General features: G+C 31.1%; 1 protein-coding gene across 11 annotated transcripts in view; it reads right to left on the reverse strand.

Moving 5' to 3' along the window:
* Positions 1-21,026, reverse strand: part of FAM135A (family with sequence similarity 135 member A) — a 95,703-nt gene that overhangs the window by 27,446 nt on the left and 47,231 nt on the right. For 7 of the 11 annotated variants that reach the window (XM_039853215.1, XM_039853222.1, XM_039853220.1 and 4 more), the window contains 4 exons: positions 18,303-18,380; positions 17,448-17,555; positions 14,834-14,883; positions 11,255-11,410 (listed from right to left, as the gene is read on the reverse strand). In XM_039853215.1, the coding sequence (XP_039709149.1) occupies positions 11,255-11,410; positions 14,834-14,883; positions 17,448-17,555; positions 18,303-18,380 (392 nt within the window). The remainder of the gene's footprint in view (positions 1-11,254; positions 11,411-14,833; positions 14,884-17,447; positions 17,556-18,302; positions 18,381-21,026) is intronic. The other 4 variants (XM_039853223.1, XM_039853216.1, XM_039853219.1 and 1 more) reach the window with 1 other exon arrangement.

Raw genomic sequence — 21,026 nt, forward strand, 5'->3', positions numbered from 1 at the left:
ACCATTTTATTGGAGGAAAAAAATGAATTTAATAAATTTAAGACTTTTCTTCCTGTCTGCATGTCCTGTGCCTCAAGGACACTATATCAAGAGAGTAAAAGGCAACCCATAAAATAGAAGAAAATATTTGAAAAATCATATATCTGATAAGAGTGTAGTTTCCAGACTATATAAAGAATTCCTGTAACTCAACAACAAAATGACAAACAATCCAATTAAAAAATGGGCAAAGGACTTGGAATATACTTTTGTTCGAATATGCATTTCTCAAACAGACATACAAATGGCTAACAAGCATACAAAAAGATGTTCAATGTCATTAGTGAAATGCAAATCAAAACCTCAATGAAACATCACTTTGCAACCCACTAGGTGACAGTAATAAAAATAAAAAAACATAAAATAACAAGTGTTTGTGAGGCTGTAGAGAAATTGGAACCCTTGTATACTACGTATAGTAGGAACATAAAATGGTGCAACTGCTAAGGAAAACAGTGTAGTTTCCTTAAAAAGTTAAACATAGAATTACTATACAACTCAAAAATTCCACTCCTAAGTATATACCCAAATGAACTGAAAACAGATATTAAAACAAATATAAAACAAATAAAAAAAAATACACAAGTGTTCACAGAAGCACTGTTCACAGTAGTCAAAAGGTAGAAATAACCAGATGAACATAAAAGAATGTACTATATCCATATGACAGAATTCAGCCCTAAAAAGGAATGCAGGACTGATACATGTTACAACATGGATGAACCAAATGAAAGAAACCAGACACAAAGGGTCCCATGTATTTGATTACATTTATATGAAACATCCAGGTAAATCAGACTGGTGTTTGCCAAGGGGTTGTGGTGGGGAGAGGAGGAGGAAATGGGGAGTGACTGTTTGTTGGATATGGGATTTCCTTTTGGCGTGATGAAAATACCTTGGAACTAGATAGAGGTGGTAATTGACCAACGCTGTGAATGTACTAATGCTACTGAAGTGCACAAGTTAAAATGATTAATGGTTAATTTATGTTATGTAAATTTTATGTAATAAAAAGAAACCCATCTGTTCAAAAATTCAATCTTAGGAAACAATTACCTACAGACATTATATTACATATTACCTACGCTTTTGGTGGTGCTGTCAATAAATGATGTTTTGATTTTCTAGCTATTAGATCATCTGTGATGTGTTTAGTGTTCTACAGTATCTTTTTATAATTAATTACAGGGAATAAAGGCGAATGCACTTTCTCTTTAATACAATTGGGAAAAAAATACAAAACCATATTTTGCATCATAAGGTCATAGCTGAAACTTATGTTTGAGATTATATTTTGTTATTTGTAAAATATGAATAGCATAGCAAACCAGCAACTTAGTGAATGGTAATCCAATGTTACAAGTTTGGACTATTGTTTTGTTTGAAGATTTAATTTACTTCACTTTTTATATTTTGCAAATGCCTGAGAAACAGATGAAACATGAAAATATCAGATCTGCATCTCCTGCATGGGTTTGTATTTCCTTTCTATCACATACAAGCTGTGTGACTTTGGCCAAGTTATTTCACCTAACTTCAATATTTCTTTTCTAAAATGAGAATAATAAAATATTTCATGAGATTGTTTTGATGATTAAATTAGTCAACATTCGTAAAGCAATTAGACAATGCCTTGCAGATAATAATTGCTATATATATATGTCAAGTAAAAATATATAAAGAAATGATCATGGCTCTTCCATGAACATTCTATGGGGAAAAAAACCCAAAATTTTACTTCTCCAAGAGCACAATAATGGAGTCTATCCAACCATGAAGAGCAAACAACTCTCCCTCCTCCAAATTTTTAGATGAATCCTTTGGCTTGTGGTCGGTGGTTCTAGAATCACTATATTTCAATTTGAGTTGCTATTAACTCAAATTACAGGTGAAAAAAGAAGTTAGTCAAAGAAAAAGAGGATAGGCTTATAAGACCAAAGGTGGGCACCACTCTGAATAAAACAGAGAGATGTCAAAACAGGGCACAAAAATATGCATATAATGAGGATGTTGAATAGAGATTTTTAAAACAAATTTTTAAAGACTACTTTTTAAAAGCAGTTCTTAGGTTCACATGAAAACTATAAAGAAGGTAGAGATCAATGAAAAAAATTTTAATTTCTCTATTTCTGATGACTATATAGTTCAAAATATTATTTTACAAAACCTTTATAAAGAAAAAGGCTTTCATTTTACAGTTTAAGAAAAGACTCACTAATATAAAGTTTAAATGAGTAATACCATAGAATATTAACTGAATATCAGAAACATCATATCCACTTGGATTTCTTTGTTCTAGATTAGAACCACAGATAAGTGAATACTGAGTAAAGCCATATGTTTACCACACGCTCTGTTTCCACACAAGATTAATGAGCTCACGATTAGTTTTTTTCTTGACCAAGGGGATTTTGTTTTCTGTAGAGATAAGGCACACTTCATTCACTCAAAAATATATAAACAGTTAAATCCTTCTTTGATGCTTCGGTATCCTATTTAACAGGGTTGCACCAGACATACATAGATTGAAAATCTATTTGCTGTTTAATTAAAATTCAAATTGAACTAGGCATCTATCAAACTGGACATTGAAATATATATATTTTTTAGTATAAGTATTTCCCAAACATTGCATTGCATATACTTATACTACAAATTATTTGTTGTTTACCTGAAATTCAAATTTAACTGGCCATTCTGTATTTTATCTGGCAACTTGTACTTGCTATGACAAAACTAAAGATTTATTCAAGTTGTCTCTGAAAGAATGTCATACCAACTGTTATTCTGCTGATTCCACCAGCCCTAAAAAGAGCTTGTTCAGGGCAGAATACGAGTATGCAATGCTAGTACAAAGCACAAAGTATAGCTCTTTGGATCTGTAAACTAAATATATGGACCTTCTTAACACTAGACTTATAACTCTAGGCACAAGCTAAAACAAACATTAAATATGGCATTTCTGATGTCACAATGGGAAGCATTGTAACCCAAGAGGCACCTTTGGAAGCACTAGCAACATAAAACTGTTGAGGGAATAAACTGCAATGAAAATGAGTTTTCCATAAGATACTGTTAAAAGACAATTCTCCATGGGTCTTTTACATTTCTGCAACTCCTGTGAGCAGAAGCACTGTCCTTGTTCCAGACTATCTTTTCAAGGATGCTTTTATTGAGAATGGCCTGGGAAGATGGAGATATGTCTCCCTTTGGAACAAAGCACAGGTTTGCTTACAACCATGGTAGATAAAGATTCCCTTTGGAATCAATGGCAGACATGCTAACTTTCCATTATAGAATATTTGGGATCATAAGCACAGAGTTTTTCTCCTGTAATGCAATTCACTGGTGTGAACCTGGCCTTCTCAATGTTGACTCTGGAAATTGGGGTTCAAAGAATCCAGTGCAAATGATGACACTCTGGTTACTACTATTGCTGTGAATAATAAAGTCCTTTGTCTCGGACCCAGAATCAGAGTTCTTCGTCTCTGATCGCATATCTTCTGCCAGCATCTATGAATAAATCTATGGAAGGTTAACTTATTAGCTTGTGAGTAAAATCTCAGATTTTTTACTTCTTGATACATACAAAATTCATTATAATTTCAATACATTTTTGCTTTTCATAAGTTATCTTACTTGATAATTCCATTTCTCAGTTTGAAATGACTAAAGCATCTTTCACTTGATATTAAATATCTTTTATCTTTTCCCCAGCATATTAACAGATAACTGACATATAACATTGTATAAATTTAAGGTGTTGATTTGATACACTTAACACATTGCAAAATGATTACCATCTTAGCATTAGTTAACATGTCCATCATATCATATAATTACCATTTCTTCTTTGTGCTGAGAACATTTAAGATGTACTATCTTAGTAACTTTCAAATATATAATACTGTACTATAACTACAAATACCATGATGTACATTAGATCCCCAGAGATTATTTATGTTATATCTGAAAGTTTGTATCCTTTAATCGACATTCTCCCGTTTCACCCACCTTCCAGGCTCTGGTAATCGCCACTGTACTTTGTTTCTGAGTTTGGCTTTTTTAGATCCACATATAAGTGAGATCATGCAGTATTTGTCTTTTTCTGACTTATTTCCTTTAGCATAATGCCCTCAAGGTCTATCCATATTGTTGCAAATATGGCACGATGTCTAATTGTTGAGTAATTTTCCAGTGTGTATGTATGTATGTGTCTGTGTCTCACATCTTATTTATCCATCAGTGGACACTTAGGTTATTTCCATGTTATGGCTATTGTGAATAATGCTGCAATGAACTTGGGAGTACAGATATCTTTTTGAGATCCTGTTTTCATTTCCTTTGGATATATACCCAGAAGTGAGATTGCTAGATCATATAGTAGTTCTATTTTTAATTTTTTAAGGAACCTCTTAAGGAATCCTTCACAAGGGTTCTTTTTTCTCCAGATCCTTGCCAATACTTGTTATCTCTTGACTTTTTGATGAGAGCTACTTTAACAGGTGTGAGGTGATAACTCATTGTGGTTTTGATTTGCATTTCCCTGGTGATTAGTGATGTTGCGCATCTTTTCATGTACCTGTTGGTCATTTGTGTCTTTGCTTAAATGTCTATTCAATTCCTCTGCTAATTTTTTAAATGGATTTTTTTACTATTAAGTTGTATGAGTTTTTAAACATATTTTGAATATTAATGCCTTATTAGATATATGATTTGAAAATATCTTCTCCTGTTTGGTAGATTCCCTTTCATTTTGTTGATGGTTTCCTTTGTTTTGCAGAGGAAATTTTATAGTTTGATGTAGTCCACTTCTTTAGTTCGCCTTTGCTTTTGGTGTCAAATAAAATATATCACTGCCAAGATCAATATCAAGGAGCTTTTTCTCTATGTTTGCCTCTATTAGTTTTATAGTTACAGGTCTTATGTTTAAGGCTTTCATTCATTTTAAGTTAGTTTTTGTGAGCACTGTAAGATGGGGGACAATTTCATTCATTCTTCTACATGTGATTATCCAGTTTTCCCAACACCATTCATTGAAGAGACTATCCTTTCCCTATTGAGTATTTTTGGCACTCTTGTCAAATATTAGTTGACTATATATGCAAGGGTTTATTTCTGGGCTCTCAATTTGATTCCATTAGTCTAGTTGTCTATTTTATGCCAGTACCATACTGTTTTGATTACTATAGCTTTGTAGTATAGTTTGAAATCAAGAAATGTGATATTTTCAGTTTTGCTCTTGTTTCTCAGGATTGCTTTGGCTATTTAGGGTATTTTGTAGTTCTATATAAATTTTAGTATTCTTTTTTCTGGTTCTGTGAAAAACACCAAGGGCTCTCTCAGACCTAAGCTGTGTCACCTTGGGGAAGGGGCAATGTGAGTAAAGGCAAGCTGTTCCTCTCGCTAGAACTTCAGCATGTCCAAATTTGTATTTACTTTGCTTCAACTGAATGCTGGAATTTCTCCTCTGGAAACTTGAACTTCCACAAAGGCTCTCTTGACCATGGATAATTGTCTAAGTCAGTGTTCTCCAAAGCTCCTACATGGTCGCCAAGAGGAGCTGGAGGTGGTTAATAGGCCACTGCAGGGTCCATAGCTAGAACTGAGGTCTGTCCGCCTATTACTTGAAGCACAAGTGGTGAGATTCCTCTCAGGTTCCATGGTACATGGTGCTAGATTCCACAGCTCCTACAAAGTCACTTTTGTTTGTGGATGCACGCCAAATTTTTGTTGTTATGGGTGGGACAAAATGATGAATGTCTTTTGTTTGCCATGATGCTGACATTACTCTCTTTTATCTTTTTAATTAGTATGGGTCACTGGGAACCACTCACATACAATAGTCTCTGTGCTCTAATGTGATTGTGCATGGCACGTGACTATAGAATTCAATAATTTTGGATGACTTAATTTTCCAAGAATTTGAAAATCTGCCCTTTCTGAATCTTGATATCAAATAATATGGTTGAACCAACATTGAACTGATTCATTAAATTGTTCAAGTATAGATTTATATTTCTTCTTTTCAGTCCAACTGTTTGCTTCACTATTTGTTTTTACCTCAACAAGGAGAGATTCCATATCATAGGTTCGCTTCTATGACAGTTCAATTTTGTTGTTTCTAAATGCATTACCAGACAGCCTATAGACTTTATTATAGCCAAGTCTGTCTCTGTACAATGAATGATACTTAGATTTCTTTGGTTATCGTAGGTTTAGCAATGTATTCTGAGTGTACTGATATATTTTATGAGCAAAGTTCCTATTGAATTACATAAATGGGAACCAATGGATATAGTATGCCACCATTTCTATAGTTTTTGTGATACGTAGCAGAGAAGGGCAGGGCAAGGCAAGACTTATTATCTCTAGTTAAATAACATTAGAGAACTTTTCATTGCATCTTAATTATCCCTCTTTGATTCCTTCAGGAGTTAAATAGGCCCAATCTTAGTATTTAGAATGGGGTGAGAAAAGGCAAGCTCTAGGTAAGATTTCTCAGTTTAACTTTGGCATTTTAGTTTTCCATAAACCTAATTTTTGTCTTGGCCTCTCTCCTTTGCTCCTTTATTTTATTTTATTTTATTTTTCAAAATTGTGTTCACCAGCTACTCTCTGATTATCGAAATTTACCGTCTTGTTCTATTCTACCCAGGACAATACCAGTCCCATAAAATATTATGCTACAAAGCTGCCTCTGATCTTTGCATCATCCTCTTCTATTTTGAGAGTAAAAAGCAAGTGGTGAAGAACACCAACGACTGAGCCATTCGGCCAGGGTTTGAACCCTGTCTCCGTCACTCACTAGTGGTAACAGCAAATAAGAACAAATTCATAATCATATGAGAAGATATTAACACATTTTTCTTGATAGGTGATAGAACTAGCAGCTATAAACTCATTAAAAATATAAAAAGTTTGAACAAAATGATTTATAAAACCTAGCAGACATATTCAGAACACTTAACCCAACAACCTGAAGAATATATATTTCTGCTGTAAGTAAAGTGAGTCTCAATATTAAAGTACTGAAATCACATAGTATGTGTCCTAATCACAATGAAGATAAGCTAGATATCAATACCAAAAAGACAACCAAAACATTCATATATATGGAAATAAAGAAACATATTTCTGGATATGAAAGATTTTTAGTTAACAAGAGATAGAGGTATGCTCAGGTTACTTCAGGCTGTGTAGGATTTATATGATAAAAAGCAAAGTAAGGACATCTGGAGAACTGACTCTACAGCCAAATAGCCAGTTCTTGTGAAATTGTGTTTCTGTTATTGCCAAAGAAATAACGAATAGACTAATATCCTAATATCACTCTAGTAGGTATTGTTTCAGAAATAAGCATATGTTCTTCCATTTTCTGGTCATTCTTCCATTCTCATGTTTCTCTTTAGCTCTGACTCTGCTTTGCTTTTAACCCTAACTTTAATCCCTACCTTATGACAATTGGTTTACTCATGGCTTCTACTGTCTCATGGCTTTTGCCTATGACATTCTCTCTCTTGGTTTCTGCCATTGCTTACCTAACTGTGTCTCTTCTTGTGTGTTCTGTGTTTAAATTACTCAAGAGAAATGATCTGAACCTATGAGTCTGTCATTCTTCCAAAACAAAATGCGCCAAATCAGTAGTTTAGGCAGTAGGCCACCTCAAAAAATTATTAGTCTTCCTCATGTCCACACTGTAGAATACCTGGCTTTTGGCTAAGTGCCAATCTCTAATTCAGGACTGCATGGTCATATGATACAAAATATGGCAACTTGTGGACAAGAACTGTCTCTGATCCTTTATTTCAGAGGACTGACTATGGGTAGGTTACTCATTTTTTTGCACTTTGGAGTGAGGAGAAAGTAACAACAGTTAAATCTGAAACAACATATCCAATGTTGACTTAATAATAGTTTTGTTTATATGTGTTACATTAAGTCAAAGATTTTTGTGCAATAGATGTTAGGTTCCCTAACAAATAGTTATAGTAGGTTGCAATTTTCCCCATTCAGCAGTCACCTATGTATAAAGTAGTATCCTGTTATCGAATAGTACAGTGTTTCTGTTTATATACAGAAAATGAAGGAACAGATAGATATATTTTTTAGTTTAATAAACCATTATATATACTAATGGGAAAAAAGAAACTTTTCTAAATAACCTTGAATCAAAGAATAAGTTACTCAAAAAATTAGAAAATATTGAGAACTGAGGGATAAAAAAATACAATATCTCAAAACTTGTGGAATGCAGTTAAAGCAGTACTTGTAAACTTAAATATGTGTGAGAAAAGAAATGCTACAAATAATAAGCTAAGCATCTACTTATAGAAGTTTATAAAGACAGCAAAATAAACTATAGAAAGTAAGAGGAAATACTAATGTCAAAAACAAAACTAATATAATAGAAAACAAAACACACAAAAGCATGTAAGAGAGAATTAACAACATCAAAAGTTGGTTCTTTGAAAAAGAACTAATAAAATGACAAAATTCTGGTGGGATTGACCAAGGGAAAAAAGTGAAGTCACAATATCTAATATCAGGAATGAAATAAGAGAAAAATACTACTGATACTACATCTGTTAAAAAGATAACTGAAGGATACAATGAATTATTTGATGCCACTAAATTAATAAATTTAGACAGAATAGAAAACTTCTAGAAAAATATAACTTACCAAAATTGATTGAAAAAGAAATAAAATATAGATTTCTCATTAATATTATATCATCTGAATCTAATCACCAGGAAACATAATACAAACCTAAGCTGAAGAATGGTCTACATAACTTCTGGTTAATACTCAAAGTCATGGAAGACAAAGAAAATATAGGATACTGCTCCAGATTAAATGAGTCTAAAAAGACTTTAAAGGAATATAATAACTGAATGCAATGTGTGATCCTAAATTTGACTCTGGGAAAGGTTTCACACAAGACATTATTAAGACAACTGATAAAACTGAGAAATAGATTATACATGAGATAGTAGTACTATATCAATATTAAATTTCCGAAAGTTGATCATCATATTGTGGTTAAGTAAGAGACTATCTCTGTTCTTAGTCAATATACCCTTAAGTATATTGGGGATATATACCCTTAAGTATTCAGGAATAAAAGAGCATGATGTCTATAACCATCAAATGGTCTAGGAAAATAAAAATCATAACTATCTACAAAAAGAAGAAATAATAAAGCAAATGTGCCAAAATGATACTTGTGATTCTGATGAAAAGTATATGGGAGTTTTGTGTACTCTTTTTGTGACTCTTCTGTAAATTCTCTATTTTAGAAGTTATATGATTTTGCCTTTCACATTTGTCTTTAATCCACCTGAAATTAAATTTTATATATTTTTTCCACATGGATACCCAATAGTCCCAGCATCATTTATTGAAAACCTCACGTTTTCCTTGCTGATCTACATATATTAAGTCCAAATATGGATATGTCTATATCTGGCCTTTCTCTTCTGTTCCATCTATATTAAAATTAAGACCGCCAGTTCATCAAAAGACATCATAAAGAGAATGAAAAACAAAAAAAACAAACCATGAAATGAAAGAGGATTTATTTATAAAACATAACAGGACCAATACTTAGAATACATAGAAAACTATTATGAATCAAGAAGAAAAAGAAAGGTAACCCTATAGCAAAGTGGGCAAACAATTTGAACAGGCACATCATAAAGAAGAAATCTACAGAGCTGATAATCTTACCAAGCAGTACTCAACTGCATAAAGTCATCAGAGAAATGCAAATCAAAAGCATAACGATATACCATTTTACATCCACCAGACTGGCAAAATTTAAAACATCTGCCAATACCAAGAGTGGGAGAGTATGTAGAGTAATAAGAGCTCTCACAGAGTACTGGTGGGAGTGAAAATACCACTCTGGAAAACAGTGTGGCATTAGTTACTAAAATTGAAGTTATGTATATTCTAGGACACAGAAATTTCCTTGCAGGTGAATACTTCAGAGAAACTGGTATGCCAGGAAATATGTACAAGAATGTTCATAGCAGCTTGGTTCATAAGTAACTACAAGTTAGAAGTAATCCAAATGTCCATCAACAGTAGAATGGATAAACAAATTCTGGATATATTCGAATAGAATACAACACAGCAATGAAATGAACAATTTACAACTACTGACAAAAACATAAATTAATATCACAAACAGAATCTTGAGTGAAAAAAGCAAGATACAAAAGAATACAATACTGTATGATTTCATTTATATAGAATTCAATAATGTAGGCTGAATAACATAACAGGTTGAAACAACTATTATTTAGTGTACATACAAAGGTGGTAAAACTTAAAGAGAAGTAAAGAACTCTTCATGACAAAAGACTAGACAATGATTGCTTCTAAACATCAGAGAAGGAATAGAAATTGGAGAAAACACATAGAGGACTTCCGTGGTATTGATGATTTTCTATTTTTTGATCTGGGAGATAGTGAAAACGATACGTTTTTTTAATTATTTGCCAAAATGTGCATGTTTTACGCACATTTCTGATTTTGATTATATTTTATAATTAAGAAAACAAAAAATGGAAAAAAGAAAATAGACATGATAATTTTAAGGAACTACTAGTAGTTTAGGAAAATTAGTGTGCACGGAGTGTATGAAGCTATAAGACTGGAAAGGCAGTCAAAGGTTTAATATCCCAAAGCCTCTTGACCTGCTAGACAATAAAACTATACAAAAATTTCTGCATAACGTGCATACTAGGCTTATAGCAAACATGTATGTCTAGACAGTCCCCTGACCCTGCCTAGTTCATAATACATGTCCCTATAAGAGGTGAGGGAAAAAGAGGGGTGGAGAAAGGAGAAAAAGATGGAGAGAGATATTCTATTTTAGTTTGAGATGGATTTCTAGTTTTTGATTTCTGTATCCAATGAGACCTGTCTATAATTCCTGTTCTTGGGCTCCAGAGGCTATCCTGTATCATATATTTTCCTATGTTATATATATCTGAGTAATTTTTTCTTACTAGCAGGGGTTGTTAACTAAGAAAGGTCATGTGCTCAACTGTATTATTCTATTATGAATTTTAGGACTAAAACAATAAAATAAGTCTCTTTTCTGATTTACCACTGTATTAGGTAAAAATCATGCTTTTTATTCATAAGAAATTTCTAAATATAATACTCATTAAGATGCTGTAACATCACTTTTCTTTAACTTACCCTCAGAGTATGGTGCTGTTGTGCTAATAATAGTCTCAGTTCTTCATGTAGTGTTATAACTTCCAGAAACTGTCCCCATAAAGCCATTAGAAGTGAGCAAAGTTGTGCAAGATTCATATTTATAAGTTCTGCCAGTTCGTCAGGGTTTTCTATTTTCTGAAATGACAAGAAAAAAACCCTTCACTGTTCTGAGATTTACCATAACATATCTAATATATTATTCAGAATATTAATAGACGCAAATTATTAGTTTTAAAAGGAAATGTGTCTGTATGGAAAGAGAGACCAACTGATCAATGGCTTTTTTCTATTCCATAGATACTCTAGCAATTTTCAACAACTTAACCCAATATCTCAATATCTGAGATACCTTGTAACTGTAATAATGTCAAATATAGTCTAAAATTATAAATCAGGGTTTTATAGAGCATGATCAACCTCAAACACTAAAATACTGGGAATTTTAAACACAATAAACAAATCATGATGAAAGTTATAACATTTTTGAAAGATAATGAAATCTTAAAATAGGACTTTTTTCTCCAATCAGCCAAGTAAAGTACTTAAAAGATATGTAACTCCTCAGAAAGGACTGCATAATTTCTAAAGTACTTCTTTCCTCTCATGCCCATGTTCCTAGGCTCTATTTTGCTTGTGGCAATTTTTTTCCCCCACGAAAGCAGTAATTTAATTTCTAGTAATTAATACATAAATTTCCCTCTCTATATTAGTCAAGTCAATCCCTAAACCAAACACAATATATCACTTAAAAATGTATATATGACAACAATTTATGCTTTTCCTGCTTAATTTAAAATAAGTAGCAGTGCTCATTTGTTAAATGGGAGAAAGACTGTATAGAGGATTATCATTCAACCAAACTTCATTTACTAATTTGTGGGACTGGTCTATGCAGTGGTTGACAGAGAGTGTGTCCCCCTTTCTGCCCCCAGCAGCAATGGCATCACCTGGGAATTTGTAATAAATGCAAATTCCCAGGCCTCTTCCCAGACCTTCTGTATCAGACCTGGGAATTAACAAGCCCCCCAGGTGGTTCTGAGCCTCAAAGTTTGCCCCATGCTTTGCCTTCACTCTGTAGGCATACCAAGCCATGCCCACAATAAGCTTCTCACTCAAGACTAGAAGACCATTTTTCAGCAGGCCCAAGTACCCCTGCCTCCAAGAGTGCTTGTGGTAATTCTTTTACAGAGTTGTCAAATACTTCTTTCTTTCTCTTTTCTAACAATTCATCCATCTACTATTTATTGAGCATAGTTTCAATGCTAGGGCCTACATTCTATAGCTACTAAGATTAATTTGTAGCTCACTAGTAAGGAAAGAAAAGTGGGTAAATAATTATATTATTATGAATGTTCTAACAATGGTATTAAATTATCCCATTTATTTAAATATTCACCTAAACTGATGATAAAAGTGCCAGATTGTACTATGAAACACAATCTTTTAAAAGGAATTTGGTTTCCTTGAATGATAAAATAAGGATTTCTAAACAAAGAATAATAAAAGACTATAAATCAGAATGACTGTTTCTCTTTTGGATAAGCATTTTTATTATTTAATTCACTGAAGCAGCAAGTCAGTTTTCAGAAAGATAATATCTTGCTGTAAAAACTGAAGACAACTGAAGATAATTCAATTACTAGTAACTAGGAAATCTACTTTAAATATATAGATAGATGCTGATTTTATTTCTCTACCCTAAAGAAGGTAGACGTAGTCTATTCAGGTTGAAGTTGAAAATCACTCCCATAGTTTCAATTATCATCTATATACCAAGGATGGCTATTTATATTTCTGGATCCTATGCCTCCTGACATCTAGACCCATTACCTACTATACTTGGAAATGAAAAGAAAGTTGTTCAAGTTCAACATGTCAGAAATTGTACTAATTATATCTCCACTCTATCTTTCTAAAAAAAAAAAAAAAAAAGAAAGAAAAAGCCCCCAATCCCCAAAACGTTGCTTTTCTTCACCCAGCCAAACCAAGTTGCCATTTATCTACCCTAACTCAAAGAACACATTAACCAAAAATTCAGCAGAATTAGAAATAAGAGAAGGGATAGTGTTTTATACACTTTTTGTGACTCCAGTTATTGATACGTACTTGTCACTCAATAATTATTTACTGTATGAATAAATGAAGGAATAAATAAAGAATTATAGGCTTCAGATAAGGAAAAAGCTCTCAGAACTCATGGACAAACTCAGAAAATGTTGACAAATATCAGAATTCTGGAATGGAAGCTAATAAATATATGCTAAATACTGATTCATAAATGATCTACAGATGTGTTTTGCCCCAAAGAAGGGTTTACAACTGTATTAGAAATGAAGCTAACAAGATTTTCATGTCTCTCTTAAGAACACAAAGAAGATTAAAATGTACTATAAAATAAGCTGAAACCTGAAGTATTGTTCCAAGAATGGTTTAAACAAAGTTTAGAAAAAGAGGACTTAGATAAGCACTTGAGAGTGATTAGATAGCATTGCATAAGGCAAGCAACACTGTATCTAGTACAATCTACATACGAACAGAAATAATTCTCTTGGCCTGACCTTAAGCTGAATAAAGTATACAACTCTATTTTTTTTTTTTTTCTTGTCCTGAGAGCAAGGCTATCTAGATACCTTGCAATTACTAATTTTATTTCTTAGGGATCATGGTACCACAGTTCTGAGAGGGGACTTTAGTATTTTCATTATTGGGAAAGCATCCCTTCAAGTATAAATAGATTACTCCTCTGGTTTACATAAATCTTTACAATAAGTCTTAAAATATAATGAAAATGCTTTTTATGTTAAAAAGGAAATTAGAATTAAATTTGAGATCTTTTATATGTTTAGATATAGGAATAGTAAGATCTTAACATTCGTATCTTGTTTTTTCAAATACCATTCATTGTCTTTCACAGAATATACTTTTTTTCATAGCATTCATTCACTGATCTTGTTTGATTACGAAATAGTGCTTACTTTAATAGACTTGGAAAAAGGGGGGAAAAAAAGAAGAAATAAAGCTCATTTTAGTGTATAGTCTTCAACTTTTTTCAGTTATACATAGAAAAAGCTACTCATATATAGTTTTATACTATTTTCACTGAAATCACAATATAAGCATTTTCCTACATTATCAAACATTTGTTGAAAAGCATCATTTTAAAGGTTGTACAACAATTTGATCTGTTGAAATAAAACAAATTTTTCATTTCTAAACAATATCTTTTTACAAAAATAGGTTAAGTTTAAATGATGCTTTAAAAATTTGCCCAGAAATTCTTTGAGTAAACTAACAGAAGAAAAAGCACACTTTTGATCAGTTAATTGTCTTTGCTATTTCACTTATATGCAGAATAATATGTATTATAAAGATAATTTAACTTCATGCTCAAGTCAAATGTCTTTTGATCAACTAAGCTATGGTTCTACCATGATCAATAATTTCATCTTTGCATTTTAGGAAGGATAATCAATTAAGTTTTCTTAGACAAAATTTTTAGAATAGGAAACAGAATCCATTTAAATAATGTGATAATGTGAATCTTAAAAATCCAAGTACCTTAACTTCTTCACATAATTCAGTAAGCCGAGCTTCTACATCCATGTCCTCTGAAAGGATTAAAAAGTAATTAGAAGAAGTATTTCAATGTTAGATCTGAAAACTAATTTTGAAATTATATAAATGAAATTAATTTTAAAAACCAGAGGTTTGAGAAATATTGACTATATTCAATGAATTAAATTTCAACATATTTTCATAAAAACATTAATCATGTAGGTTATATGATAATTATTAAATTCTATCTTCTGATTATTAAATAGTGTTTCAGTTCTCATAAGAGGCTAAATAGTCTGGGAAATAATAACTATATACCTAAAGTAACTTGCATGACTTCATCACAGAAAAAACAAAACATATAATTAGGTTTTATTGCATTTCATATATTTTAAATTCCAATAAAGCTTAGTATTTTGGGTTACATGGCTATACGACTTGCTTTTTACAAAAGCTATTCCTAAAAAATTCAAGTCAAATAAATTTTATAACCAAAATATATTTAAAACATACTTGGGGTATAAACTATTTAATGAAAATAACTGACGAAATCCTTTTCAATAAAAAGTAAGTTTCTAATTTAGTTTACTATTTAGATTTCTATAACATAATCTAAAAATGAGGCTAAAATTTTCCATATGATCTGATTTATTTAATGTATGCTACAACCATATTTAAAGGGATGTACAGGTTAATTTACAACTAAAGTGGTAATAATTACAAAGGAATATAGAAACCAACAGAATTGAGTTATTTGTTTTTGTTTTTAGGAAAGGAATTTCCCTAAGGTCTGAAATATACTTAACTTTTATTCAGAATCAAACCAAAATGAGTTCTCCTAAAAAAACAGCATAGCTGTGATCACACATAATTCCATAATCTTGTTGCTGAAATAGAGCTTAATTTATCACTCTTACACAAAGGGCAAGAATACTTTCTATGACATCCCTGAATTCACTCATCAGCTCATTATCTCATTAGGTAGACTGAACGTTAAATACTTGATATAGAGAATGATAAATATTTACATTTGATAAAAATAAGCAGTTACAATTACGTGGTAAATAACAACCAAATATGTGAATAACAGATATTCAATTGGTAACTAAAACCAGTAGGATACACATATATTTTGTAATTCACAAAATATACAAATAAAACTATATTCAGATATTAGTATGATATTAGAAAAAGATCACAAATTTATTCAATCTATTGATAACTAAAGAAATCTGCTAAGACTTTACAAATTATTCTATTGTTCGATTAATCAGTGGTTTCTAATACTGTTTTCCAAAATTAAAAAAAATTGCACTAAACCCTGTATTAAAATAATAACTTTCATATGCTAGTATCTTAGTTTTCACATTACTAATGATCTTTTTCTGTAATAGAAGAAAATCAGTGAAGTTAATAGTTACATATCCTACCTACTTTGAAAAATAAAAAAAGTTTTGAGTTTTGATACATTTTTTTGATTTTTATATACAAGATCCTAAATGGATAAACTGGTACATTTCATTATGGCTAATGAGAGCTTCTTCAATGTAAATAACATCTTAAAGAATGTTTAAAAGCAAAACTTCAAAATCTTTGCACTGAAATGATTTCACAATCATTTAGGAGTTTCACCTGAGTTTAAAATTCTATTTTAACTAATTTTTCTTTTTAAAATGACATATTAAAGAGATGTATAAATGTGATCTTATGTAAATTCATTTTTTAGTTCCTCTTGCTTAATTCAAGGTTACAGTCTAAAATATATCCTTCCATATTTTTCAACTATACATACATAAGCATGTATGAGTTTTGGAGTCACTGTTTTACAAAAAGAGGATTGTTTTACACACTCTGCAATTTTTTTTTTTTTGGTTTCAGTAGTACTCCTTGAAAATTTGGTATATGGTCTTAAAGCATTTTTTTTTTAAATAGCTGCATAATCTTCCTTGGTGTAAGATCCTTATAATTTCTTCCCTAGTCCACTCTTTGTCGAATGATGGACATTTATCTTTGTTTTTAATGTTTTGCCACTAACAATATTGCAATAAACATGTTTGTACATGCATCTTTTTATGCTAGTACTCTTATTTCTATGATATAAGTTAACAAAAGTGGGGTTGCTAGGTCAAAGTGTAAATGTATCTTAAATTTATTTTCAAAATCCATTCCTCCATTCATCTGTTCATTCAACAGATATTGACAACATAGCTCAGAAAATGCCAGTACGATAGTAGCTGGTAAGAATAAAAGATATCTCAATAAAAGTATTATTTAATTAACTTCAGTATACTTTAGTTTTGAATCAAGTCTTTTTCCACCCAATCCCAAGCTGGGCCTTTCTTTATATAAGCCTTATTATATAAGCAGTATTCTATAAAATTATTTAGAATGCTCACATGTAAACTGATAGGCTGACAATACAATAGTTTAAGTGAGTATATGTTTATTGCTAAAAAGAACACTAACACACGTCACAAATGACCACAATATCATATTATGTATTCTTTAATTTTAGTTACTTTATATGAGAATATAAAATTATATTCTAAAATAATGATCACAATACATTGTCAATCGTTCTTTTTTCTTCTGATTAGAAAATCAGTTTCTCTCTTACGTTTTAGTGAAAACTGATCCAACTTAAATATTTCTGAGCTCGTTTTAACCTGAGAAATGTTGAGAAAGATTTTGGCTCCTCGATTTCCTTTTTTCATACTCCTAAAAACTAAGAAACATTGGAATTTTATTTTTTATTTCTATAGCTTTTCATAACTTTAAAAAAATGTAATTATGATGGTCTAGTCAACACAAAGTAAAAACTTTCAGTATATTTGTGGAAAGATAGTAAATTGTCCTATTGCTATTCAAGAATAAAAGATTAAAATATACAGGGAAATATATCAATAAAATGAGATTAAAATATTTCTTTTAAAATATCTAACGAATCTGAATAGTGGTGATTTGATATTACTTTGCTTTTAAAATTTAAATCAATAAAAAAAATGCAAATCGATACAAAAAACCAGATGCTTGAAAATGTTTCTCTTTATTTCTGTAATGGATGAAATCAGCTTCAGTTTTTAAAACACATTTCATTACTATTAGCTGTACCCAAAGGTAAACTGACTTTGGACAAATTTAGGGCAGTATCATTAAACCAACAAATTCTGGCAATAAATATGGTTTCAAAAAAGCGTTCTTTGTAGGAACTCTAAAAAGAATATGGAAAAAGTCAAAGAAATCTTTACATTTATCATTTCCAGTTTTTTAAAAAAACTTCAATATTACAAATTAATTAAGAAATTAACCGAAGCTTATCTATGAACCAAATTGATTCTAAAAGTTTCTTAAATAAAGGTGGTAGAAACATATTATATTAATAAATACATATTTATAAAATTTGACACTAATTTAAAACAAAATTTCATACTAATTAAAAGGGATTATTTACTTAACCTATTTGTAAACATACCTAGACAGGTGTCTTTCTGGGTTCCTGGCTGTTTTCTTCTGAGAAGGCGTTCATAAAGGACCTGCATGTTGGCCTTGGCTAGTTATAAGGATTGCACACAGCACTAGTTACTATACTCCTTTTAAAACAAAATTTACTAGAATTTTCCAAGTTGTTATTAATAGACTAGCATTGATCTGATAGTGCAGTTAGATTAGGAGACTAAAGCAGAATTGTTTAGTTAATTAGCTTATTAGAATTACAAATGATGTACATTCAAGTTTATATTACTTTGTTCTTGATTCTATTTATATGTACCACTCAACTCTTCATAATCTGTATTTTTATGTTTTAATTTCTTAGACTCTTAATTTTAGGGTTGGCAGGGATATCAGAGATCAGCTAAATGAAACCCCTGTTTTTGCAAGTGTAGATACCGTGGCCCAGAGAGGTTGCAACACTTGCCAAATCCCAGATTTCAGAACTTGTGACTCCCATTTTCAGTAAGAGCTGCTTGCACCAAACCAATACTGAACTATATGTCATCAAAAAAATGTACATCATTCATCTAGGAGAAAAGTAAAAGGCAAAAGCAGAAAGGAATCTGAGGCATTATTTTTAAAAAGAGACTAGAGTTTAGGTATATTTTTCAAAGCATAGTGAAGTTTAAAACTTTTAAATATATACTTACTTGAAAACTCAAGAAAAATGTTAAATAGTAAAAGAAAATACAATACATCCTATAATAAAGAACTACTTTAAGTCCACTTATTAAAACTGGTGACTATAATGATGTTTAGTCAACAGAGTTTTAAGGAAATATTATCTAGTGCCTGCAATTTAATTTTTCTACGATAAAAATAAACAATGTTAATGGTTCAAAATATTCAGTAGTTTTATTTGGAATAGTTAATAGTATTTTTAAAGGTTCTCCTAGAAGATGCAGTCAAGAATAAACTAAAATTCATAATAAAAACAAAATATAAATAGTAATGAAAAATTTAAGGAAACACAAAATATTACCAATAAATATTTACTGAAGATCAGTCTTGATTTTAAAAATCCCTAGGAAACTGCTATAAGATATATATTGATACTTATATATTTTTCAAGTAACAACAAAAACTGTATTGTGCTGTTCTATTCATTCGTTCACTCATTCAACAAATATGTTTTGAGTAAATATTATGTATTAGGTACTAATAACTTTATTCTATTGCTATTATTTACTTATCAAAGTCTAGGTTTGCTTTTGAATTTTATTTTCTGAAAACATATATTAAGCAAATAACTTGGAATAAAGCTGACATTCATTTAGTAACTGACACCTAAAATTACATATAAGGGCTCTTTCGATTATACTTTCTACATTAAATCCATAAGCCAAAGTAATATATATGAATAAAAGGAATCCCTACCTGAGAAAATTAAAAAGCTTATAAATAAATGAATCAACAGACTGAAGTTAATTAGTAACAAAGTGCTAATATTGTCTAAGCTATGTGAAATCTTTGCCTTTGAATAGAGATGCTTGTTTTCTTTCAACATTACTTCCTTTTAGAAAAATTTTTTTTTAGGTTAAAATGTGGTTGGTTTTTTTTTTCATTTGCAAATATAAACCTATTTGTAAATTACATAATGATAGACATCTTCCTTATTCAGGCATTTATGGGCCCATCTCATATATGACTCTGTACATTAAATTCATAGAAGCCCTGTCTTGCTGGATGAGTTTCTTTTGGTCATCTTGCTGAACAGATTATTTATTAAGAGAAAGGGAAAAGTCAAAAATCTTTAAAGACAGAGATCCTATTCTTTTTTCAGCACCTAGCTCAGTACCTGACAAATGGGGTGCTCATAAAAAGCCCAAGAAAATTATATCATTAAGAAGTCTTACTGCTGGATACAGATGAGAGGGAGGTTGGGGGACTGGGTGAAAAGGTAAAGGGATTAAGACGTACAAATTGTTAGGTACAAAAAGTCACAGGGATATAAAGTATAGCATAGGGAATATAGTCAATAATATTGTAATAACTACGTATAGAGCCAGACTAGACTAATCAAGGGGTGGGTGAATCACTTCATAAGTTATTTAAATGTCTAACCACTATGCTGTACACCTGAAAGTAATATAAAATAATAGTTAATGTCAACTGTAATTGAAGAAAAAGAAGTCTTACTCCTAGAGCTCCTTTACACCTTCTGCCTTTGGACATCTGGTTCCCTTCAATTTCCTCATCTTTTGAATGGAATCTGCTTTGTATATACAGCCTCAAAGCTAGTAAGTGACAAAAATAGCTCTAAACATGCACTTTTAAGCACTACAAGATAATGCCTCCATGAATTCTACAGCATTCGACATTGAAACTATTGACAAATTTTCTTATAGAAATGCCAGTACACATGGGTTCTAAGTTTAACACTGCTATTTTTTATAACACTACTTTTCAGTCACATGATATTGTCCTTTATTAATATCGTAGTTTAAGTTTTGTGGTCTGGTCCTTAAACCTAAGCTAACCAAACATTTATGAGATAATTCTTCTAAGAAAATATGTTTGTGTTCCAAAGACTCAAATAAAAAAATATACAGAGCAAAATTTTTCCATTAATTGAGGATAAGTGAAAGCCTAAATTAGTTCTATTCTACAAAAAAAAATTCACTTTCAAATCAGAACAGTTTAAATTTGAGGCAGTAGTCTCTGAAAGGATTTTTTTCCTAAAGGAAATAGAAGGATTCTAAGT

The sequence above is a fragment of the Pteropus medius genome, unplaced genomic scaffold (assembly GCF_902729225.1).
Source record: "Pteropus medius unplaced genomic scaffold, Ma_sr-lr_union100, whole genome shotgun sequence".
In the NCBI taxonomy this organism is placed as follows: domain Eukaryota; kingdom Metazoa; phylum Chordata; class Mammalia; order Chiroptera; family Pteropodidae; genus Pteropus; species Pteropus medius.